This window comes from Thunnus maccoyii, chromosome 16 (assembly GCF_910596095.1).
Source record: "Thunnus maccoyii chromosome 16, fThuMac1.1, whole genome shotgun sequence".
Classification (NCBI taxonomy): Eukaryota; Metazoa; Chordata; class Actinopteri; order Scombriformes; family Scombridae; genus Thunnus; species Thunnus maccoyii.
In genome coordinates this window covers 30295434-30322882 of record NC_056548.1, presented here as the reverse complement: position 1 = coordinate 30322882, position 27449 = coordinate 30295434, and the positions used below count along the sequence as shown (strand labels likewise).

At 38.1% G+C, this 27449-nt stretch overlaps 1 protein-coding gene across 1 annotated transcript in view; it reads right to left on the bottom strand.

The window, feature by feature from the left end:
• LOC121881144 (neurexin-3a-like) overlaps positions 1-27449 on the bottom strand; it is a 93996-nt gene that overhangs the window by 5488 nt on the left and 61059 nt on the right. Inside the window, exons 4-11 of the mRNA XM_042388792.1 lie at positions 25262-25555; positions 24682-24829; positions 23922-24305; positions 13371-13574; positions 7725-7844; positions 7324-7444; positions 6423-6683; positions 1182-1372 (exon numbers count right to left, since the gene is read on the bottom strand). Coding sequence (XP_042244726.1) covers positions 1182-1372; positions 6423-6683; positions 7324-7444; positions 7725-7844; positions 13371-13574; positions 23922-24305; positions 24682-24829; positions 25262-25555 — 1723 coding nt within the window. The remainder of the gene's footprint in view (positions 1-1181; positions 1373-6422; positions 6684-7323; positions 7445-7724; positions 7845-13370; positions 13575-23921; positions 24306-24681; positions 24830-25261; positions 25556-27449) is intronic.

Here is a 27449-nt window from a genome sequence, read left to right as displayed (position 1 = left end):
GAAACAAAGACACACTGTAGGAGGAGAAGTACAAGAGGATCTTCATTTGTGTGGGTAAAACACTAACATAACAACAAGAGGAACATTTTCACATCCAACAATGTGGTGGTTCTTTGGTGAGAAGTAGCAGCACACACAACAGTTCAACAGGCTATTCTCATACTCACTTTGGAGTGTGAAGCTCAAATGTCATAAGGCAGAATGATTTACTATTTTTTAGTTTTTCGTAAATGACACCATTTGCTACTGATTACTTCTCTCTGGGTAGCTTATATATAAACATAGCACAAAAAGTAAGGAAATTTGTGTGTGGTAGATTATTTCTTTGTTGTAACAATGCTTCTTGGCAATAAATCTTGCCACTGACTCTTGTTTTTGGATGACTGAAGTTTGAAGAAACAAGACATATTGGCAATTTAACAATTTATTCATTTAACAAACCGGAGCCTCAGTAGCATGTGGAAGAACCATACACAGCCACAACAGTCTGGCACCTCCTCCTCATGCTGGTCACCAGCCTGGTTGCACACTGCTGTGGGATGGCATCCCATTCATGGCATCTCCATGAGGAGGAGGTGCCAGGCTGTTGTGGCTGTGTATGGTTCTTCCACACGCTGCTGAGGCTCCTGTTTATTAAATGAATATTTTGTTAAATTGCAAATATGTCTTGTTTCTTCAAACTTCAAACATCCAATCCACCAAACACCAAACAAAAGTCAATGGCAGAATGAGCTGATTGGCATTGGCAGAGAAGATTTGGCATATTTTTCATGGGTGTAACCCACATACTCAGCTCTGCTGCTCATCCCACAGATGCATGTTCTTTACAAATGTGGCACCATTTAAAAGGGAAATAAACAGGCTTTCCAACAGTATAAGATTTATTGCCAAGAAGCACTGTTACAACAAAAAAATAATCTACCAAACACAAATTTCCTTACTTTTTGTGCTGTGTTTACATATATCTTACTCCACTTGATTGTTTCCAAGATAAATAATGTTGTAGGGAAACTGACCTTAGAGAATGACTGAATGACTTGTGCAGTCAAATGGACATGTTAGCGGAGTGAGAGTCATTGCAGGTGTTTAAGTAGTTCACCAACTTAAACCAGTGTAGCTCAATGAGAACTGAACACACAAGGAAATATAAACATGTAACAGGTGTCATGTTCTTTGCATACCTTTCAGGTCCAGGTTCTTGGCTCCATTGATACTCTGACTAGTGGCTGTAGCATCTACTTTCAGTGTGTGGGTGTTGCTGTTGTCTCGGGTGATTGCCACATTGTGCCACTGGTTGTCATTTAGTGCCCTTTCACTTTTACCCTTGATGAGGTTGGGCCCATTTCCAAGGTCAAAAACATAGTGGATGTATCTGCAAAAGAGAAAAGTTATTCTGCCTCACATTTTTATATTCTTAGCCCAAACCTCTCTCAACTCTTTTCTGTCTTGTGTGACAGAAATAAAGAGTTAGTCTTGGGCAGATGTTTTCAAATGCTGAGGCATGCCTGCCCAGTTGAGAGAGACACCATTGTCCATTTCTGGCCACTCTCTGCATTAGAGAATACCAGACTTTTGTGCTGCATTTAGATGTTCTAATGAAAGAAACACCAAAACCAAGAAACAAGGAATAATTTCATGGGCGAGTAGTTATTACATAACACTCTACTGTCACCAACATGTTGAATTTAATATACTGTTATCACTGTAAGCAATGTTAAGTGGCTAACCAGCAAACCTGGATACAACCACATACACACATAGGAGCCAACCAGTGTCCAAGCAGCTACCTGATTATCTTCTTCAAAGAATAAATGCTGTTTTCATATTGATTACACTTTACATTGATCATGTTTCTCATACATAAACATGAAGCCTACAACTCAGTTTCATTTTCCTGCTGCTTTGAGTTTTGCTTTTACAATTTCAGAAGAATATGTAACTGTTCCACTGGAACTACTTGAACAAACAGATGATAGGCCCACAACTTATTGTATGCATCAATTATGTAAATCATGTTGGAAATGTCAGTAGATTGTGTGTAGAAATACGAATACCATTAAAATAGAATTGTGAAGCATATTGACATTAACATTTTTAATTTTAGTAATAACTATTAAAAAATGTATTGAGTTTCTATTCTATATTTTTTAAGTCATCATAGTAGCCATATAACAATGCTATATGAGCACTGAATATGCTTCTAAAATAATGCAGACTCAGTGTTAATTTATTTTAGTAATATTAGCCTGCTGTTACTATATGTATTTTGGTATGACACATATCCAGCTCTCTTAATACATCCATGATTCAGAGGGACAACTGCCCGTTTCAATATGGCAGTCGCGTTGATGCATTGATCCATCGTCCCATTTTTAAATTGTCTTCAGGATTACAGTAACCCAGTACTAGTTGTCTGTACATCCATGGGTACATAGCAAACAATTACAATTGCTGGATGCTGCTTTTCTCGAACAAACAAGGACTTGCACGATTAAAGTGAGAGAGCAACAAATCAGGAAAACTTTCTGGAATAGTGTTAATGGTATTCCCCGCATGATGAGGCTTTCAAATTGAGGTGGAATTTCTCCCTCAATCTAACAAGCCACAATAACACAGAACTAACTGTTGGAAATCACAACCAAAATCGTGAAATGAAATGCATAATGAGACATTAGAAATGCAACATCATTCAGAACATTGAGGATAACGGATTCTATGGCTACGCTCATTGTGAATGAAGTGTGCAGTTTTTAAGCAGGAGCAGTTGACATTATGTGTGAGATATGCAGAAATACAGGAAATAAAAGAGTGGTTTCTTGGATTTGTAGATTGCTCTAAAAAGATGGATGCTAAGGGTCTCTATGGTCATATTTGGCAGTTTGTGGAGCAATGTGGACTGTACAAGTTGTTGCACATAGTTGTGATGGGGCTGCCCTGATGTCTGGCCATGTGAATGGCATTCAGCAAAAACTGCGTCAGGATCATATCTCCGCTGTCTACATCCATTGCATGGCGCACACACTTCATTTGGTTTTGGTGGATGTCTGCAAAATTAATCACACAGCAGTGAACCCACAATGTATACAATATCCAGAAGGAGCTAGGTGCTAAAGCTGAGCTTACAGCACAGTAATACACTCATAAAAGGATCTAATCACCTCTTTGTCTAAACTGGCAATTCCACTTAACCATAAGTTTGATCTGGTTTGGTCTGCTGAATATTTTTAGAAATGAAGATTTCTGTGTGTGCCTAATAACTTTTAATCAACTGGTGAGCACTGTCCACTTTGCACATACAGGACTCCCAGAGTAAGACACAACACTGTCTATTGCTGCAAGCATTCTGGAATCCTTGAGGAAATACATGGAAAACTTGAAGAAGAGGGAGGATGGGAGAGCAAGCAAGCGCGTGTGAGAAAAAACATCTGCACTGGACTGTGCATCAGCACCCTTGTCCAGACGGCCAGTGAAGAAAGCATGAAACAGAAATGGACCAGGCAGCTTAACATCCCTGTTTTAGACACTATTGTGAGTGAGTGTTCAGATCTTCGGCGCAGTACATGGCAATAGTGCACAGGGTAGATGCCTGATCGTGATCAGCCAATACTCCGCTATACTCTCCATCAGTCCAAAGCTCACAGTAACTGAGATGACAGTGAGGACAGCAAAGTTACCACAGCTGTCCATTGAGATAACTGTGGTACTTATTAAGAGGGGTATTAAGTATTAAGAAGGAACTCACCTGTGGACATTATCCAAACTATGAGAAACTTTTTTACACTAGCCCTCTTGTTACAAGTTCGCACAGTGATTTGTGAGAGGTCATTCTCAGTGATGGACCATATTAGAAACTGGTATCGGCCAACTATGCATCAGGAGAGGCTGTCAGTATGTTCTATGATTATGTTGATTAATGTTTAAAAGTCTGCTTTATGATGAAATATAGTATCTTAGAATGACTAAATGTAAAAGTTGAACTGTTGTTCTGTCTAACCATTCAAGTGAACTTAAAGGAGAAGTGAAACTGTTAAAGATGGGAAAAATTTAGTATTTCTGTTTTACTGAAATTGTAACTTTTAATCAGTTTTACCGTTCATTGCTGTTAAGTAAACTATATAATCAGTAGTTAAAATAAATGTATTTTTTGTTATCATTACATTCTATTAAGGATCTCTTTATAGAACAATTAGTCCCGCCTCAGTGATGTAAAATTACAGATTGTGTGTGACAATCAGTCCATAGATGAAGAATCTTTTCAGTTGGTCTAGACTCTGGAAATGGACATTTCCTGAGCAGCAAAAGTAAACTTGCAGCTTAAACAATAAAACAAGTATTTTTACTCTGTATCTTCAGGTCAGGTCAATAGGGAAGAAAGGAAACAGGTAGTGGGGAAGACTTTAGGAAAAAGACAGTTAGGAGGTGGACGAGTCTTTTCCACACCAGCCTAAATTGTGACTAGAAACCTTGACAAGCTAGATATTACCACATTAATGTGAGGGCTGGTCTGGACTCCTGTACTGGAGTGCCAGAGTAGCACAAGTGGTCCATATTAGAGGGCAGTCAAGGGATGTGACAGTCACAGAGAATATTATGGCCTACCATAGGTGATGTTACACTGTCAGCTACAACACAAGATGATACTGGACAGAGAAATTGGCAGCCATGAAGATGATATGGTGAATGGAATATTCATTTACTTAAATATTTTATTTAAGTTAATTTCAGCACCATATTTAGCACAAGAAAACAAATTATCTTAAATCCCTCGTACATGCCATTTTGTGTTTGTGTGTGCCTACTAAGACATTCTGCACATACAACAATGACAAGTTTACAGCTAAACTCAGGCAGCTTTGTTGGACCAAGGAGCAGTGGAGACTTAACCCACTGCAACACGAACAAGCCAAAAAACACTGACAAAGGAGATAAGAGTAGCAAAGAGAAGCTACACACAAAAGTTGAAACACAGGTCATCAGCTAATGACTTAGCATCAGTGTGTTTTATTTCAGCCAAGTTGGGTTCATTTACATCTCATCTCATTTATTTTTCTGTTGTCACACTATTGAGTCAGTATAAAATAGTGATTTAGCTGTGACCCATAAACTACCTAGCAGCGTTAACCAGCATTCATTCCGAAGCTGTTGCACTGCAGTGCTGACAAAATCAACATAAATCCAGTCTGATGACAACAGCTCTGCTGAAGAGGGTGTGTGTCGCCTCTTCTGAGACAGAAGCTCTGGAAGGCACTAGGCTCAGATGGTGTGTCACCCTCCAGCCTGTGCTGACCAGCTGACCCCCATATTCACACAGATCACTGGAGTTGTGTGAAGTTCCCTCCTATTTCAAATGTTCCATAATCATTCTGATCATAAAGAAACCCTCCATCACAGCACTAAACAACTACAGGACCATCAGTTAAACTTACAGTAAGTTTGAAGACGACATAACAGTTATCGGTCTCATCAGAGATGGTGATGGCTGCAAACAGACAGGAGGTTGAACAGCTGGCCCTGTGGTGCAGTAGAAACAACATGAAGCTGAACACACTCAAAACTACGGAGATGACAGTGGACTTCAGGAGTAGCCCCCAGCACTGCCCCCCCTCACCATACTCAACAGACTATGTCAGTCATGGAGACCTTCAAGTTTCTGTGATCTACAATCTCCCATGTCCAACATGAGAAACCAACATTGATCATCAAGAAGGCTCAGCAGAGGATATGCTTCCTGTGCCAGGAGCTGATGATCCAGTTTTACATTGCAGTCATTGAGTCTGCTCTCTGTACATCGATCACTGACTGGTTTGGATTGGCCACAACAGAACAGGAACAGACTACAACAGACAGTCAGACAGATAGGATCAGTCCCCACCATTCAAGACTTGTACACCCCCAGAGTGAGAAAACAGGCCGGGACCCCTCAAGGTCTGGACATAACCTGTTCCAACTCCAATATATCATTGATCATTGTTCTCAGAACTATGTGTAAGTACCCTCAGAGCCACTAAAAACCACAGCCAAATTCCTTGTATGCGTAAGTATACTTGGCCAATAATGCTGATTCTGATTAAGAACAAATCTGTTCCTACAAATTGCATGAGGCCCATTGTCTTGTTAAATTATCTGGAAATGCATCAGATCCTGGAGATGCACTAGACACATGCAATTTCACAATCATATACTGTATACTAAGAAAATAAAATACATTTTATCGTATCCTACAATCTGTCTGTTATTATGTAGATCACAAGATGCTCTAAGGCTGTGTGCTGGTCATTATGATTCCACTGTCAAAATAAAGCTCCTAAAAACATCAGAGAAACTCAAAATAACATTCTGTGAACAAATTTTATGTTACTACTAAAACTTCAAGGTTTCAGTGTGAAAAGGTTAACAAGTAATCCTTTCAAAATAAAACCTACCCCTTAACCAGTTCTACAGCGATAAAATCATTTCCATCTCCAGAGTTGAAGAGTATGAAGCCGTCTGGGGAGGTGGTCTTGAATTGGAAGAAGAGGTGCATGGATGTGTAGGCCTGTAGGGTTGCCAGGCTCAGATAGCTGCTCTTGGATTTGAAGGTGACTGGGTCAGCAATAATGGAACGAATCCCAAAGCGGGCGTTGAGCTCACAATAATCAATGTCACCATTCTTGCAAAGGTCGATGTAGAGCATGCCATTAAATCTGGGAAAGGAAAGGAACAGGCACTTAGTGAAATTATTGTCCTAAAAATAAGGTCCTACTTGTTCTTCAAAGTCTGGAAAATAGAGATGTAAAGACTCCAGAGTTTAAATATGACAAACCCTTAGCTAAATAAGTCTCCACGTGCATTGTTTGCTTCCTGAGAAAATAAAGCTGAATTCACTAACTTTTTTTCATGTGGGGGCAGAACTCTACAATATACTACACAAAATCCACAATGTATTATATGAAGTTATAAGGCATATTAAAACATTTATATTTACACATTCAGTAAACACAAAGCAACGTTTGCAATAATTTTTGTTGTGTTTGTGTTCACTAGATGAATGTAAGTCTAATACTGACTCTCTTTTTAGCTCTGCTTTGGTCTATAGGGTTTATCAGAGCTTGTTAAACTTGCTAAAAACAGCTACCTGCTGCTGGAAACAGGCTGATGAAAGCATTAAGACTCAACCAAACTGTAAATGTGCCATAAAAACATAAAACCAAAGTAACTGTAAAGATGCAGAATTTGGGTGATATTTATTTGTGAGTTGGTTCCTTGTTATTTGATTCCTGCTAATAAGACAAAATGATTAGAGAAACTTATATATAAATAAAAAAAAGTTAATGTTCTGTGTACCTGAGGCTCTGCAGATGACCAATGAAGCTGGATGGGATACTGGAAACAAATCGGCGGTCTGTCATGATGCCTGTTTCGATGCTGTGGAACTCCAGACGAGTGTGGTCGCCCACCATTTGGCCTGAAGATGGGGAGGGTGGAGGGGATGGGTTGAAAAGAAAGACAAAAAACGAAAAGAAAAGAGAACACTGTCTGACACTAACACAAAAGGGCTGATTTAAGGAGAAAATTACATTAACAGTATTAGATGTATGTAAACATGTCTACAGGCTCTCTTTGTAGCAGAATTATGTACTAGTACTATCAGTCTCTACGGCAACACAGCATGGTATAATACCAATAACAAGGCAATACTAAGAACATTTCTTCAAGAATGAACCTGGGTTGATGCAAGTAAGTACCTTCTGCTACATCATCGTCAACTGTTAGCTTGTAGGTTTTGCCACGACGCACCACACGCACTGTATGCCATTCATTATCATTGAGCTTTTGCCCAGCATACAGCGTCTCCGGTCCCTTGCCTGAGAACAATGGTCAATCACAAAGTTAAAGACATCCTGAGCCTAAAACCAAACCTTTGTTTTCCCATCAGTCCGTCTGGAATCTGTGGCAGAAATTCTACAAGCAGCTTAGTGGCTTGAAAATGCCTATAAATGTAGTTTTCAAACTTATTCTTATACCTTTGGGAAACAAAGGTTTGGTTTAGTCAGTGAAATACACAATGAAAAAATACAAAATACTTAACATATGTGACATTTGTAATTCTCATTGAATACATCTGACCACTATGCTGCAGAACAGAGTCATGAGTCTCAAAGGGCAACTACAACATTGCTTTTCCTCATCATCATAGCTTTATAGACATCCTTCTTTACTTCTTCCCTTCCTTCCATCCTCTCCATCATTTTGTTTCTCTCGTCATTATTTTTTCATACCATGAAATGCAAGCCAAAAACCGAGCCACATAGGACACCAGTCTAGTATAAGGAGAGCTTTGCTGTCACACACACATTTTGATAACTGAGATACTAACAAGTCCTCAAAACTAAACAATAAAATATGTCCAAAACCCATATGGATTTGGCCAAAAAAAAAAAAAAAAAAAAAAAAAAAAATCGAACCTGAAGGTCCACCAAGCTTTTTTAAAATCACAGTTGAAAGCTCTGAAAACTATTGACAAACTACTTTTTCACAGGTTAGAAAATGAGCCCATACTAGCATTTTCTGATCTGATGGAACAAAGCTGAGGCTGTTTATCACCATTCTTAGCACCTTTGTCCTTTCTGTGTCTGAGAGCACATATTCTGAAGTGAATCACTAATCACTTGATCTCCTCTACTCCACAAAGCTGCATTAACTTGGAGGTATATTTCTAGTGGTAAAAGACACAAAATTACTAATATTTATCTACTGGGGGTTTCAGCCTCTTGATTTGTAATTATTTATTATATAACATAACTGATCTTTATATATATATATATATATATATATATATATATATGTGTGTGTGTGTGTGTGTGTGTGTGTGTATTCCATAGTGATTTGTGAAAGTCTAACAACTGATATGCAACTGAGACACTATAAACAACTTTAGGATTGTAAAAGCAGCAAACAGACCTCACTGAATCGCCATTCCTAAACATATTATGTATAGAATGTTACCTGATATAAAATGTTGGATATTGAATTTCCCTAACAGAACTAGCCTATATACTCTGCATATTTGAGTACAATGTTGATACTGAGTCTCCTATCACGACCAAACTAACTACTTTTTTCATTAAACAGTCTGATTCAAAAATATCAAATTGTGTGTTATTATTATGTATTATATTATAGTGTGACTTTTCAGTATTTTGATTTGGATCAGTCTTTTATCTGTCATGAACATGCATGTTGCTCAAGGTTAACAATCAAGAATTGTAGTTAATGACATTCTAACATTGTGCCTCTGTTACAGAAAATGTTGTGACTAGAAATGTCCAGCAGATGGAAGTGTTTAATCTCTTAAACTCTTTTCTTGGGTTTGAATCCCTGTTAGTTACATTCATTTTGAAAAACCCTTTTCACCGTATGACAGCATATGATGTTTATCAGCTTGTTCCTGTGTGTTTTAACATATATATTCAATAATGACATAATGATTCAATAGTGAATAACATATTTATGGCTGCACCATTAAATCAAATTGTCAATCCAGTTGTCTTAGGCTATGCATCATTTTATAGACATTCTCTAAAATTTAGCCAGAGGCATTTGGTGTACTTGGAAATTGTTGGATCTCCATCAATATAAGATAGAAATCAAAATAACATTCCATAGGTTAGAACAATGGACACACTGGCGGTCAAAGGTTAATAAACTAGTGACAGGTCAGCTATATTCATATTCAATATATAAATATATTAAGTGGTGATATTGAACTGCTCAGACAGGCCTGTAAGATCCAGTCAATTAAGGTCTGCATAGGATCATTGCATGATGCCGATAAAAATGTGGAATTTTCCTTTAATTTAATTCATTTATGCTGTTTATTTCTGTTGGGACTACATCTGTGTTACCTTCATGGTGATGCTGCTGCATCTGTTTTGGGTGTTGGCAAATTTCAGCAATGTTGGTGAGGTTACAGCAAAGTTTTACAGCTGGGATGAAATTTTATTTCATACATTACATTGCACAGAGACTGTGTACTGACCTCCATGTATGCTGTTCTGATAGAGGATTTAATGCCATACTCAGCCAGAGGGACAATATGTTACATTTAAACCATGTTAATATTGTATGTTGCCTTTTCATCTAAATTTAGCAGCCTTCTAAACTGTGTTCCATACTCTTACATTGTGGTTGATGTTTTGGTCTAATGGAATGTAGGTTCTTGAAGCATGGGGTCAGGACAAGTACTGTCTCACCAATTTTACTGGTGTGCTATGATGGAATTTACTTGTTATTCATACCAGTCATTCATTCTTAGTATGACTGTCTGCTCTGCCAATGGAAGAACGCAACATTATTGCTTTATGCATGATTTCATTTGCAGTAGTGACATTTTTATCTACATGGAGGTCTCCATCTACATGGACAGATAACAGAACAGCATTTCATCAAAGTAACGCTTAAAACTAGAGGGCGACATCATGAAACCAAAGAATTTAAAATATATATGTCTTTGTTTTGTTTTCTGATTTTTTTTTAAAGGGGAACACAGGATAAGTAATTTATAGAGCAGATATGTATGCTGTTGTAGAAAAAAAGCTATTTCATTTCCGTTGGACTTGGATGAAAGGAATTTAGAAACAGGATAAGGGAATTCTGCAGTTAAGATTAAAATGTGGTAAGGGTTAAGGTTATTTAGTCTATCGAGATCTACCAAATAGGAAAACAGAGTTAAATATCTACATCTGCAGTACCAACATAATTATAGACTATCCAAATTAAGTGTTAATCCCAGCTACTGAGAACAAAGGTGTCACAGTATGAAATATATTTATTAACAGTCTCTCTTTAGGTTAGATAATGCACTCAAGTAGCACTCAGCTACAATTAACCTCTGTTTGCAAAAAAACACCTCAGATTGTTGTCACTTCTAATACAAGGCAATAAGTGGTGATTTCCTACTCTTATCTTGAAAATTGCAGCAAAGTGAAATATATACTTTAAGAGTTATTTCAAATGTATATTGTGACAACTGTATACAGAGCAAAATGGTGTGAAAATGGTTTTATTTTTGATAGCAAACAGAGAGTGAGACAGCAGATCCCTCAGCATAAAATGGAGGAAAATAATTGATTAAAAATAAGTTAAAGCATGTCTAATATTGAAAAGAAATCACCACTCATTCCCTTTGACTGAGAGTATTTCTGTAGGATTATGGGTAGTCAGACCAACTGGGCAAACTCATCTTCCACATGATAAGCTCAAGAGTAAGTGGTGGGTGGTGCTTGAATATTTAAAAACACATTTCCTTTTAAAAAAACAACAATCAACACATCATCAACATAGAAAGCAAAATGAAACTTGAGTGTTAACTTACTGGAGTTACAGTTTATCCTGATACAGTCTAGATGGGGAAGAATAAATGACAGATGAAATTGCATCCTTCAAGGTAACTGCTGCAGACATCCAAAAACAAAAGGTCCACCCTTCCGGGGACGTACACATGTAGGAGGGCAGCCATTTTAATCCTTTGGTATTTGTATTTAACTTTATGACAAATTTCTTTGATAGATTTTAAAGATTTCCAACATCATTCAATGGTAAACAAAACAATGCCTGGATCTGTCAGTCACAGAAATATGCTAGTTGATAAAAGATGCTTTTCTAGAGCTTGTGCTCTTTACCCATAGTACCAGAGTTCAAATGAGTTAGTTGTTTAGTGACAATATCAACAGTAAAATGGCCACTTGTAGTACCAGCTACATGAGATTTCCAACCCAAAACAGACGTTTTGACTTTAGGTTTAAAATATTCAGATTAGAAAAGTCAAAGCTTCCACACCAACTAGGTGGAAGCAGCCATCCATTTTAGAGCCAGAGATGTGTGAAAAGTCAAGAAATATAGACTGATATACTTTGATTTTCTATTCAAACAGCAAAAAAGTTTACTTTGTAAGACAGTAGTGTGATATAAAATGAAAATCTGAAGTATCTCAACAGTCCCACTGAGGCCAGAGTAACTGCTATATGCAGCTGTGAGGACATTGAGGGTTGGTCACCATGTGGCTAGTGGTTTCATGTGTCGTCAACCGCAACAGAAAAGTGGGAGCAAACAGCCGCGATCCAATCAGCACCAGCACCATGCAGAGGCACAGGAACCCCAACCATCAGATTTGGAGTACTATCCTATGCCTACATGTGTCACAGAAAAGAAGCTAAATCTATATAAGCAAGATATATAAATATTTAGATATTTACAAAAAATCTGTGGAAAATCACACACATTAACATAGGCTAAGAAATCAGCATCACTGACCAATTACAGCTGCAAAGCTTTGACTGAAATGTAGATTATGACATGCATGAACTAATAATATGTTATATGATGAAAGAAGGATTTATCTAAATGTGGCTTGACAAACCAGCTAACATCTGCAAACATTACTATCACTCTTACGACTTATAATTTTTAGTAGGCATACCATATATGCAAGATGTAAATTGATGTGTGTGACTCATTTTTCATTAGGGTTTACATATTAGGACTGGAAGTGTTTGGAGGTACTTGGGGTCGCAGCCAGCTGTAGGTTTTGCTGGGCTCTGTTCTCGGGCTGTTCGCCTGACGGGCCGCAGGCTTAAGGCCTTTGAAGGGGTGAATACCATCTTTTGACTAAGCATGATGGAAGATGGAGTTGACAGCTAAACATAAAAACAAAACACAGAAAAAGCATAGACTCCCATAAAGACACGACTGTAAGCAAAGAAAACAACTACCCAGAAGAACAGGAAGGTGACAGAGAGATGTCTTGATGTCAGACTGAGAAATGAGATTAGGTAGAAAGAAAAACAAAGTATATTTTAATGTCCTGTTGAATAATGGGCACACTTGGTGGAGGTCACCTCTTAGAAAGTCTCAGCACACTTTGTTCTTTAAAAAGATTTTATTAGACTAAACTTTAAAAGCAAGAGTCTCTACATCACTTCATAATATGTGTTCTGCTTATTGTGCTGTGACTGTCTCAAAAGTTCTGTAGGAACAGGAATGTGGATATGACTATGGTTTGTCTCTTTCAAAGATGGGCCAAACATGTTTACCACTGGAATTAAATAAGTTGACATTTTCCACTAAATATTTGAATTCAGTAAGTTCTCCATAGTTATCTGTGTACACAAACTGCATTGACACCCATGCAGACAAGATAAAATCTGTATTATCTATCTTCCAAAGCTGATAGAAACCTTAAGGGATTATAGTGATGATAACTGATGGAAAGACTGTGCACAAAAAAACAGAAAGAGAGTGAGAGGAGAGAAGAAGTTACCACTCAATGGCAAACCATCTCATGGAGAAGGTGGCGGTGTGGAGGCAGATGGGTGGGGGGGAGCATACGATACCTAGGTTGACCGTGAGTTTGACACGACCCCCATCCAACTCCAGCCTGAGCGTGTCAGCTGAGTCTCGGGAGGTGGTGGCCATGAGGAGGCCATAAGCCCGCTGGGAGCGAAAACGCAGGGAGACGTCCTCAGCCTCAGTGTGCATAATGGTCGGCATCACCACCTTCATATACATGCTGCCATCATAGGAGAGGATGGAAGCCTCTGTATGACAAAGACAGGAGCACAGAGAGATGTTAGTCATATTACATGTAAGGATGTGGTGAATATTATAAGCTGGAACCTGATACTTTGTACAAATATTCAAATAGTTGTGCTAGTGGTGTGGCTCTAAGGCTGGCATTGTTGGTTGGATGGTCCTGCACTTTGGTCCAGATCATGGCTGGATTAACCTGCTGGGAAGGTCCAGGGTGTAATACCACAGTGACTGCTCACAGACAGTGATGGATATCCATCTTCCATGAATATGGAATCAAATAATGGTCATAAATATTTTGAGCCTGTGAAATGTTTTTTTATGCACATAGATATAATTTGCACATGTGTAAAAAGTTTTTGTAGCTGTAGAAATGTTTTGTGTATGTGTAATTAAAATTTGTGCAGTGAGGTTTCACAAAGCCTGAGAGATGGACACACAAATTTCCCATCTTTTTATGCGACAGTGAAGGTACATGAGAGACAGACACACAAATTTCCTATCTGTGTGTGCAACACTGAAGTTACTAGGGATGTGCAGAGAGCCCAGTATTTGTATTTGTATCTATATTTGTTGAGACAGCAAAATTGTTTATATTTGTATTCAAATAAAAGTGGAAATAGGGGTAAAAATCCGTTTTTTATTTTTTATCATGCTTTTAATTTTAGGATATTAAAGTGTTAAAATAAGTGTTTATGAATAAACTACCTTATGAAGGAGGTCCCCACACTGGGTCTCGAACTCTAGTCTCCCAGATCATAGATGACTGCGCTGACTACTGAGCTAAAACCAAGAGCATTGCCAACATGCAGACAGACCTCTACATTATTTATACACCCATAACATAGAGACAGTTGAGCATGTAACGTATGGAGAACTTCAAAGGTGATTCTTGCTTTGCACTTTTCATTTATTGCCTATTGTTTAGAACCTAAATTTGTGGAAAGGAGAAGGGGAACAACAGGTTATGGAGAGTCCCTTGTAAGCACTTTGCTTGTGTCGTTAGCTCAGCTTAATCTCTGGGGAACACCCCCAACTCCGAGAATGATGTCCAAATAAGGAAATGTGTAGCAACATTTAGCAGGTTGATGTGACTCGCCTTGTTGAGACCTACTGATAGACGTAGCAGCAGAGAAGAGGAAAGAGACTGAGATAGCGATGTAACTGACCTGCACACTGGTATTTGATGTTTTAAAAATTTTTGTACAAAATAAATGTTTGTAAAAAACCCACTATTTGTGCTTTGCCAAATAATGTATTTGGCAAATATAATTTACACATGTGTAAAAAGGTTTTGTAGCTATAGAAGTATTTTTGTGTATGTGTAATTAAAATTTGTGCAGGATTTTTTTCAACAGTGAGGTTTCACAAAGTCTGAGAGATGGACACACAAAGTTCCCACCTGTGTGTGCAACACTGAAGTTACAACTACAAACTGCAAGTTACGAGTATGAATTTTGACCCAGTCTTCCCTTGTGCCAATAAGTTAAATAATTTACTTTGTGTGTAGTTGCTAAATACATCATATTCATATTAGCAGGCATATCATTTGTGTGAACTGATATCACCCATTTGCTAGTAGACATGGGTTGTCATTCTCATATATCAGATGCTGAAGGAGGCCAAAGACTACAGCTCCATCCCAAAAGTTCAGAGGGCCATGGTAATAAAATGAGTGTTATCAGGGTCTAGGATGCCACAGCTTTGATCCAGAAGGCCTTGACCACTCAGGAGGCATTGCAGGAAGTATGACATGCATGAAAATCTATCACTGACTCCACTGTTGTGCAAGAGGTGGTTGTTACACTTAAGTCATACATACAAATTATGAATATTGTTCATCCAGTTAATCTATTTGGAATAAGTGTCAATTCTGATCAAACTGTCTGTGCTGCTTTATGAACACATCTGTGTATGATACATGTTTCCAAACGGTAACTTTTTTCTTAGCATGTAAGGATTCAACATGTGGATTCTTTGAGATTTTTAATTGTATTTTTTCCAGACTCCACAGAGACAGAGGATGCCCCTGCATCAGATGAACCTGTGAAGTATCCACAGTCACCACATCAAACTTCATATCTGCCATATTAAATTGCCCTCTATATAGCTGTGCATTTATATTTGTGACTTGTAATCCAACCTTCTGTATATATTTATTCTTGAGCCAAATAAATTCGTACAACTGTAAAAAGTCATAATTAATTTTGTTTAGCTTGTTAAGACTACATACTGTTAATTGATTTATCCATGCCATTAGTCTAAATGAAGGTGAGAGTCTATTAAAACTAGATTATTGTACAATGATGTAACAAACATGTATTTGTTCAGAAACAATTCACTGTTGTCACTTTATTGTAAAAGAAACAATAGCACAAGTAATATTACATGACAAATAAAATGTACATAAGTAACCTATTTACAGTATAAAGCACCTCAAACTATTTACAATTGAATGAGTGTGCAGGAGGTCTGGCTGCTTGCTTGTGACAATTTCTTCAGTTTGTTTCGAAGCTGAGCCGTATATTGAGTAATAAGCTTTAAGTAACTAGAATAACAAGTGTTAACATGTCAGCTTTGTAGAATATGTTTTGTATGTAGTGCATAAAGATAAGAGTGTGTAAGTCATGTATTTGATACATGCATTAATACTTTATGTGAACCTACACTTTTAGATCTGTGAATGTTTTTAGTGTTCAGTCTTTCTAGTATTCATCACTGATCTGTACCTGTATCAGATTATAAGCTTTGTGGTACTTTATATATCTCTGAATACTAAGAAAATACATAGGAAACACGTGTAAATCATGTGATATGTTATCTGTTTTTGATGAGAACATAAATCTGTTGTAACAATAGAACAATACTATAAATTTGAAATGAACTTTGTTGGTAAAATGACACATCTAAATCACTCCACGGCTAAAATGAACACTTCTCTGTTTAAAAATAATATGTATATGCTAAATGTCTTACGGCCCTAAAATTTAAACGGATGAGTTATAGAAAAATTCAGTCCGTACAGTTGTCATGAAAGGAGAAATTAGCTATAGAGACCAAAACCATTTTTTGTACCAGGCTGTAAACATGTTTATTTCTGCTGTAAAGTTGGGCATTTTAACATGGGGGTCTATGGGGATTGACTCACTTTTGGAGCCAGCCTCAAGTGGCCATTTGAGGAACTGCAGCCTGGTACAAAAGCTAATTTCCCCATTCATGACAACTGTACAGGGGGTGAATTTTTATGTAACTCTATTATAATGGCTTAAAGTTATGTATAATTAAAGGCATGGCCGCTTTGAGTGACAGTTGGGTGCCATTGGTTAGGTAACATAACCATTGCATAACCCCAGATTCATCCCCAGTTCATTCCACCACTCAAACCACTTCCTCTTATCATCTATTGTTCCATTTTGAGAGATGTTAAGAGGTTTAGATTAGATTTGGGTGTGAGACCTGATGAGATTGGTGCAATGGCAGCTTCCCTCTGCTAGATATAAATACAACTTCTACTTTCCTTTATCCAACAAAATAAACCTTTCTGGACCTAACACCTGGAATAACACAACCGTTCGATCTGGAAGGCCTTCCATTCACAGCTCCCCGGATAAATCATACTGTACTGAGATCATTTACATCTTATTTTCAATTGACAATAAACTCTCTGGACTAGATGCAAGAATCACTCTTGTTGAAGTGCTTCACAAGGAATTCCAGAAGCTACGCGAAAGCCTGGAATTCACTTAGGAATAACTCACCATACTGGCTAAAGAAAACAAATCCCTCTGTTACCTCCCTCACAACTCAGCTTGCCTCCGTTGCTTAAGAAAAGAAAGACATGAAAGAAACCATACTCGATCTACAATCATGCAGCATGAGAGACAACCTTGTTTTTTCCGGTATGCCGGAACGAACGCATGACAACAACCCAGAACAGCTGATAAAGGAATTTATGATCACTCACCTCCAAATCTCCCCGGACACAGTAAACAACATTACATTCCACTGAGTACACCACTTAGAAGCAAAAAACCCTGCAAACAAACGCCCATGTCCCATAGTTGCAAATTCGAACATTTCAAACAAAAACAGCAGGTACAGCGTCACAGCAGACAGACAGAAGACAGCAAACAGAAAGGCATGGACTATGGACTCAATGACCAATTCCCCCGAGAAATCCTGGACAGATGCAAAATATTACTCCCAATCAGAAAACAGAACATGCAAGAAGGAAATGCATGTTATTAGCAGTTATTTCAATTGATAAGTTGTACATTGAAGGCAAACTCTTCAGTGACAAGAAAATAACCCCTGGCTAATCATTTTGGCTTCACTAGGCACCTTAGCACTTGGGAAAAACCAGTTCATGTGAAATTTTAATTAATGTCTTTGTATTTTATGTATTCATCTTTTTTCTTTCATTCTTTGCTTTCTCTGTCTCTCTTGCTTTTTTCATACCAGACCCCCCCCCCCCATCCAAAACACACCCATGTACCATGTCTCTGAGATGACCCATATCTCCTATTCTCCCACACACACACACACACACACACACACACACACACACACACACACACACACACACACGCTCTACAGCTATGGAAGAACACTTGCTCACCCATCTACACATAAACATACTCAGACATCAGATTCCCACATCATGTCACGCACATCCTGATTTTGCCAAGTGGTTGTGGTTCTCAGACCAACATTTTGTATGATAGCCCTAGGACAACAACTGCCTCAGCCAATTAATGTTTGTGATGTCATCACAGAAAGCTCTGCTGCCTGCAAAATTTAAAGAAAAAAAATGAGGAGGAGGAGGTAAAAACGGCTGTACAAAGATGAGCAAATTACAAGGTGAGACCAACATGAAAGTTTTAAAATGTATTTGTTTACACTAGTCTGTTACTACAGCTTTATTATTATGATGGTATTAAAATGCATATTTGCTTTTTACATTAGCATTTTTACACCATGGAAGTAAAGTAACATTAGGTTGCATAGGTGAGCTAACAGTTTGCTAGGTTGCTACTAGCCAAAACCGATAAGCGTTGCTATATTTCTAGCTCAAATTGAAACAATCTGAAAGTAATATTTAGATGTTGATATTTTTATAGCGTGCCTAGCTATCCTCTGGTTAGGGATACCCTGGGCAATTTTTGGGCAACTGACTATCATAAATTAAGAACACCACAATGTAATCAAATCTTCTCTGCCCATTTCATCTCCAGGCAAAGAGGGGTGGCCATTTTAATATCTATATTTATATTTATTTATTCATAACAACACCATCACAGATCTTGAAGAATGATTTAACATAATCAATATCACAATACACAACAGCCCAATCACTATTGCAAGTATTTACGGCCCAAATAGTGGCGACTCATCCTTTTTTTTTTTAAACAATTCATGAGTGATTTTGGTCTTGGTGATGGTTGGCGATTAGAAGAATTTTCATTCTTTTCACCGTTTCATCACTCCTACTCTCGCGTTGACTTCTTTTTAACCAGTAACTTTATTATTCCCAAATCTCAGACATACTAATACACCCCATCACCATCAGTGATCATGCTCCTTTCTCCCTCACCTGCAACCATTCTTGCAAACCATCCAACAGATTTAACAGATGGTGATTTAATACATCCTTACGTGATGACCCCAACCTCTATAATGATATTAAAAGAGTAGGATTCCTGCCTTGAAATAAATGATTCACCAGAAATAGCACCATCACTACTTCGGGAAACAGGGAAAGCGACATTAAGAGGAAAATCATATCATATTCCACACAATAAAAAAAGACAACGAACAGGAAATGCACTTAGAACAAAAGATTAAAGAAGTAGCTAATATCAATGCAGATAACCCCACAGCACAAATCCAGAATGATTTACGGAAATACAAATTACAACTGAGTGAACACACAAATAGAAAAGCTTGGGTCCTCCTACACAGACTCAGACATGAAAATTTTGATTACAGTAATAAATCTCAAAAGGGTTAGGGGGTCAAATCAAGCAAAACAAAGAAAAAACAACAATCTCAATGATTATGAACTCAGCAGTGAAGAATGTGCAGACAACTGAGGAAGAAAATAAGACCTTTCAAGATTTTTAAACCAACCTATACTCATCAATACATAAACCAAGCCAAGAAGACACTGACATATGCCTGAGCAATATTGATTTACTGCAATCTACTGAGGACCGAGCAAATGCACTTGAGAAACCGTTTACAACAACAGAATTCCACAATGCACTCAAACTCATGCCTAACAATAAATCATCAAGACTTGATGGCTTCAAGTTCAAACTCCCCATAGACATGAACACTGCGACAATCTCTCTTTTACTAAAACCCGATAAAGACCCTACCTCCCCATCAAGCTATTGCCCCCATCTCTCATCAACACAAACACAAAAATCATTAGCAAGGCCCTAACATCACAAATCTGAACAGTCATTCAATCTATAATCCACTCAGAGCAAACTGGCTTTATCAAAGGAAGACATTCATCTAACAATCTATGCAGACTATTTAACTTAATCCATTACACATCTCACACTAACTCACCAACACCATTCTCCCACTCAGCCCTAATAGCTGGGATGTGGCAGTCCAAACACCACCTCTTCCTCTGTGCACTGATAATATCACATATTTAGGAATCAACATCTGCCCTAGACTTTCAGAGTTAGTCAATCTCAACTGTAGCCCACTTCTCAAAACAGTATAGCAGTGGTCCCCAACCCCCGGGCCGTGGACCAGTACCGGTCCATGGGTCATTTGGTACGGGGCTGCACAGAAAGAATAAATAACTTACATCAGTGGTCCCCAATCCCCGGGTCGCAGACCGGTACCAGTCCGTAGGTCATTTGGTACTGGGCCGCACACAAAGAATAAATAACTTACATTATTTCCGTTTTATTTATTATCTAAGTCTGAACGATGTTTTATTTTGAAAAATGACCGGATTCTCTCCATTACATCTGTCTATGATTTACTCTTGAAGCATGTCAAGATGCTTGTCTCGGTCACATGATACGTTACCGTAAAATTAAACCCACAAGCTAGCAAAATGAGTAAAAAACAAACGTCTCTGGAAAACTTCTTTGTGAAGGGGAAAAGGCCCAGTGAGGTGACAGAAGAAGAGCCTACGACTTCCAAGAAAAATAAAGCTGCATTTAACAGACAATACCAGGAGTCATACTTAAACCTCTAGGATTATATATTAATTTGAAGGGGAAATTAGAGTCAGGTGTTTCAATCAATGGGACTACAGTCAAGTGTGAGTCTGGGAGGCCCTGCCTTATTCAAAGAAAAGAAATCAGGTTCTTCACTGTCAAAGTCTGAGCGTCACAACACAGGTTTATGGAAGTAAGTCATGGCTCAAACAAAGGATATTTCTGAGGACCTTAGAAGAAGAGTTGTTGATGCTCACCAGGCTAAAAAAGGGTTACAAAACCATTTCTAAAGAGTTTGGACTCCACCAGTCGATTGTCAGGCAGATCATGAACAAATTCAAGACATCCAACACTATTGTTACCCTCCCCAGAAGTGGTTGAACAAAGATCACACCAAGAGCAGGCATATAATACTCTGGGAGGTCACAAAGTACCCCCGGGTAACGCCTAGGAAACTAAAGGTCTCTCTTGCAGTGGCGACAGTCAATGCTCATGAGTCCACCATCAGGAGAGCATTGAACATCAATGGTGTGCATGGCAAAGTTGCAAGGAAAAAACACTTCTCTCCAAAAAGAACATTGCTGCCATCTAGGGTTCGCCGAAGACCATGCAAATAAGCCAGAAGGTGAATGAAAAAAATTTTCTGTGGATGGATGATACCAAAATCGAACTTTTTGGCTTGAATGAGAAGCATTATGTTTGGCAATGAGCAAACACTGCATTCCTGCATAAGAACCTTAAACCATCTGTGAAACATGGTGGTGGCATTATCATGGTTTGGGCCTGCTTTGCTGCCTCTGAACCAGGACAGCTTGTAATCATTGAGGGAGCTATGAGTTCTGAGTTGTAACAGCACATTCTATAGGAAAATGTCAAGGTATCCGTCTGTGAACTGAAGCTCAACAGAAAATGGATGACCTAGTAAGACAACGACCCTAAACACACAAGTCATTCTACCAAAGAATGGTTGGAGCAGAGGAAAGATAATGTTTTGGAATGGTCAAGTTAAAGTCCTGACCTTAATCCTATAGAAATGCTGCATAAGGACCTGAAGCAGGCAGTTCATGAAAAGAAGCCCACCAACATCCCTGAGTTGAGACTGTTCTGTAAGGAGGATTGGGCTGAAATTCCTCCAAGCCAGTGTACAGGACTGACAAACAGTTACCGGAAGCGTTTGGTTGAAGTTATTGCTGCAAACACCAGTTACTGAAAACAAGGGTCCACGTACTTTTGCCTCACACAAATGTGTAAGATTGGATAATTTTCCTCAATTAATAAATGAAAAAGTTTATTTTTTGTCTCATTTGTTTAAATGGGCTCACTTTATCTAGTTTTAGGACTTGTGTATATATCTGATCACGTTTTAGGTCATATTTATCATATATATATCATAATATATATGATATATTATATCTATATAATAGAGGGTTTAAGGGTTCACAAACTTTCAAGCAGCACTGTATATTCCTCAGTTCCGTCTTTTAGTCATCAAAGCACTCAGCAGTTGGAATAATGCCTAAAATTGAACACTTTTATGAAATACTGTGTATCTTCCTATTAGGAAGAAGAACCAGAGGTGCTAAATCACACAGCAAAAGTCAAATATTTAACGTGTAAAGCAGTTGCTTTGAGTGTCATCTACTAACTATATTCAATCACAAGACAATAAGCAATCTATGTCTGATCCAGTTAAAAAGGTAACAGTGGTTGACAATTTATTCACTTAACAGTTATTAAGCAGAGCTGCAAGTCACAATGTCCGAGAAAAAGAAAGCCCTCTAAGGTTTTACAAGTTGGCAAAAGTAAGGGTAAACAGCCCAATCAGTCACAGCCAGGTTGAAAGTGCTGCAGGTCAAGCAATAGGCTAAAGACAGTTTGATAGTCACCACTTTGGCACATGTGTTACCCGGCATAAGACCGGGGAACCCTGACAGCTCATCAGTTGATGTAAATGCATCTTTAGAGCTCTGCCTGAAGTAACGCAATACTACATGCATTCAGGATGTTCAGAGATAAAAAGATCCCGACCCCCCCCCAAAAAAATCATCAATTCTTAAGCAAAATGAACACTGAAACAATCTGAAGAGCTTTACTCAGCATTGAAAAATGAAAACTACTACTAGTCCTACATTAAAAGGTACCCTGAGGAGTTTGTGACAACTAGTAGTCCTATGGAGCAATTTTTTCACGAGTGGGTCCCTGTTTTGTCTTGTTCACATGCACTGGGACGCACATGCGCAAACAGGCAGGCAACACAAAAGTTATTAATTGCCACTGAATATATGCTATTTCACTGATCGACAAATTAAGGGAACCCAAAACAATTCTTAAATAGTAATACACAATTCTAAAATAGTAATACACTGCCAACAACATCATAATCAGCAGCGCTGTACAGTGACAGAAATAAAGAGGGAAATGTTTAGATAAAAGTTGGATGTAATAAATTGTCTTGCAAAAGCAAAGCATTACATGACTGTCATGGGAAGGGGCTACAGTAACTGTAGCCTATAAGATGCCATGCCAAAATATGCCAATTAAACCATAATATTACAAAAGGTCTGGTGGAGACAATATTACTTTTGAGAGAGATTATTATTATTATCGTTGTGATGAATTATGATTTTGATTCTTGAGCCTTCTTGAGTGTTTTTCCCCATATGGAAAAAGACAGAACATCTTTACATGCTTGTAAGACGGGTCTGGACCACTCATTAATTTCATTCAAACCCATTAGAAACAAAAAAGTACAAGAAAACTGATGACTGTCACAACTTCTCCTATATCACTTTTATGAGCCACTTAGGAACAAATCTGTTCACTGATAATCTGTTCAAGACTCCTTTGAATCATACTTGTATGTTTATTCATATTTTTACTCATTTTATATCTTGACACATATGAATGTGATTATACACACACACACACACACATATATATATATATATATATATATATATATATGTGTACATACATACATACATACACACACACACACACACACATATATATATATATATATATATATATATATATATATATATATATATATATATATATATATATATATATATAGACATATTCAGTTTCCTTCCTTTGGATATTTGCCTGAAGAAGACCTGTAGTTGGCCAAAGCATCACAAATAAAATGAGAGGGACATTTACCTCTCTCACAGGTGCGTGACCAGAAGCCAGTGCCAGTGCAGTCACAGATGAATCGATTCCAGCCTTCTTTGCAGACACCTCGGTTCTTGCATGGGTAGCTCTCACACTGCTTGCCAGGTTGCTTGTTACATGAGGGTTTGATGCCAGCGCCATTTTGTGCCTCAGCAATCTGACGGATGTCCTTGCTTCGACCGTCAATGAAAAGGTCACGGATACAGCCCACGTAGCCGTAGTTGAGCATCGCTGTCCAGAGCTCAGTAGGCAGGATGAGGTTGGTACGGTCAGTGGGAAGCCCCCCCAAATACATGTCGCCTTCCAGGTCCAGGATCTCACTCTCACCACTGGCTGTGAATGGGGTCCTTCTGCTGTTCACAGAGATGGTGCCTGTGGTGTGTATGGAGGGAGTAGAGATCAGGTACAGGAAATAGAAATCATATACATAATGATGGAGGGAATGAACTTATATTTACTCTGTTCAGAACAAAAGAAAGCTTTTGGTATACTTTTGTTCGAGTCAGTTCTTGCACTGTATTACTTTAATGTTCTTTAAAAATTATATAAAATTTTATTAACTTTAATTTTTACTATTAAAGGAAAGTCAACAAATCTCTGACAGAACAAGTTGTCCATTACTTGTTATCACTAATTAAAGCTTTTGGTTTACTTTTCATAGTATTTTGTAAAGACAATTCTTGAACTTGAAAGGATAAAAGGTTATTCAATTTCCATGAGACCTAGAACACTTCACTATTTCACTGACCTGAGCGTCCATCTCTCTGGATGTCCACATGATACCAGGCACCATCATTGACCTTTGTCTGGGTGGCCTTCACCTTGATAGTCCCTGAGCCCATGTCCAACAGCAGGTACAGACTGCCATCCAGCAGCTCTACTGCAAAGAAATCCACCTGAACATGGGCAGAAACAGAAATTACCATTCAATCAAAGTTCTCTTTCTTAAAAAAAGAATGCAACGTGTGGATTGTTTGATTTGCTGTAATGCTGCAGTTATTTGCAGAATTGTGTTGTAGCCCTATGTACCCCTCTAAGGGTACATAGGTAAAACTCTCTCTCTCTCTGTGTGGTTAAACTGCATGCAGCTCACCCCTCAATGTGATCAGGGGTCATGGGTAAACATTGCTTCACTTTACTGGGTCACAAGCCAAAAAGCCAAAGAACAACAAATTCTTAATGACATATTTGCCATGCCTATGAAGATTCTCAGTCATCCAGGTCATAGGATGTACAAGTGTTAAATAAAATGCTGTCTGATATTGTTAGGAAGGAATTTTTAAAGCAGAGTGTACATTAGAAAGTGTGCTTAGGGATTGTGGACTGACCTTGGTGTTCTTCTGGCTACGGGCAGCATCTTTGCGCTCCTGGGGTTTGCCATGGGTGAAGAGGATGAGGCCATTGGGCTCGGTAGTGCGGAAATCAAAGGAAATGGATCCCATCCGCTTTGTGTTCCACTTGGGCAAGCTGATGTAGGCCTCTGGAGTCTCGAAAGAAATGGGGTCCAAGGTGGCCACATTCTCACACTTGTAGGACACTTCACCTTGGATTTTCATCTTAGGGTCCACAATTCGAGCAAGGCGGGACAATTCAAGACGGATGTCATTGTTCTTATACACCACCTGCGAAGAGATAGCATTACAGTTATTATTCTCTTTAAGTATTGTCAAAGATGGATAGCTTTAATCTTCTGACTCAACCAGGTACTGTGGTAACACTTTACAACAAAGTTACAATGATTAACATTGGTTTGTAACCAAGCTGCATTGTCATTCTTCTCATTAAACAAGGAAATACTTCAAAATATTAAGAAGGTTATCTATATTAGTGTTTTAAAGATGGATGCAGTGCACTTCTGTAGATATGAATTTAGATTCACGGTCACATATTTACAAGATGTTCTATTCAGACTGAAATGTATGATGGGTGTGTGACTGATGATACTGTACAGATGAATCAAACTTAAAAACGAGTCACCTTAAATGCACAATGCAAATATAAACAAGTGGTACATCTCATCACCAAAGTTGGAACCTGCTGTCACTCACTGTAATGTAATGTGAGCAGTACAAATGAAATAAAACTAAAAGTAAATGAACAAATAAAATAATCACTATATACTAGCAATTTAGAGAGCACCTCAGCTGTGGTAGAAAGTAACGTGGTACATTTACGAAATTATTGTGATTACATTCAATATATTTCGGAGGAAAATGCTGTACTTTTCACTTCACTACATTTATCTGACAGCTGACAGAGTTAATGGTTATTTTACTGACTATCATTACAAAAGATTAGATTATTTTTAAAATATGATACATTGTGATTAAACAAACTAAGTAATAAGTACTTAATGAGTATTGGTGGTCAAATAATACAATATACAGTATTTAATAATCTCAGGGGCCATTCTTCATAATGAACATAATGGTATTTAAGTATACTTTGGTAATACCCCTTGTCCACCCCCATGGTTGGAGCGTTTGGTTCTCAGCTTTGATTGACAGGCCAGGTGCACAGCACAAGTCAAATAACAGATCACGCATGGAACAACGAATGGCAGTAATAAAAATAATGAAGGCCCAAGTTGAAAAATGAAATTGTGACATCTAGTGGTGTCAACTAGACATAGACCTTAAAATAAAAAAGATGGAGCTATATTTACAGTAGTTTGTATGGGGGTTATTTTATGGACTTCATCTTTTCTTATATAATGACTCACTTCTTACTACTTACTATTCTACCTCTGTATTCATTATTTGATGTGTTGTCGTTAATTGTTTGAGCTTTATTTTTATAATGGTTGGCTTGTCATTAATTGCAATGTGTATTTGTAATTGATGTTCGGCTTTTCATTATTAGGTATGCATATTTATGATTTGAGGGTTGGATTTTACATTTATTTCCCATGAATATTCATTATTTACTGTGGTAATTTGCTATTTGAAGATTAGTTGCTGTAATCTGACATTTCAAGAAGGCTTCTATAGAAATACTCTATAAACAAAAATATAAAAAAGAAAATGTATGAAAAGAAAATACTAAATATTCTAGAAGAAGAACAACCTGGGGAGATAAAGCTTGGTAAGGCAGACTGTTGAATGTTGCGCTACTCTGTGTTAATATGCCTCTACAAAATACTAACACAATAGCTGACTGAGACTGAGGTAATTGACTCTCTGTGAGCTGACATGTTCTGCTCAGCCTCTTACTAAGACTAGTAGCTCAACAAAAAAGCTGGACATACACACACACACACACACACACACACACACAGCTCTTGTGTGTGGTTTCCTTCAGCTAATTTAGGAGGCTGACATCAAGCACAAAATCTGTCTGCCATAGTGTATGCATACTTAGACACAAACACACGCACACAGGTCGTTTCAGCACTCAAGCAATATTGCAACAGCAGAGCACAGCTCACTTGGCAGGCCCCACACCTTAGTGTTGTTGATACCTCCATGCAGCACAATACTGACAGTGCTGCTGTGGCAGTCCATGCAGGTGACATAT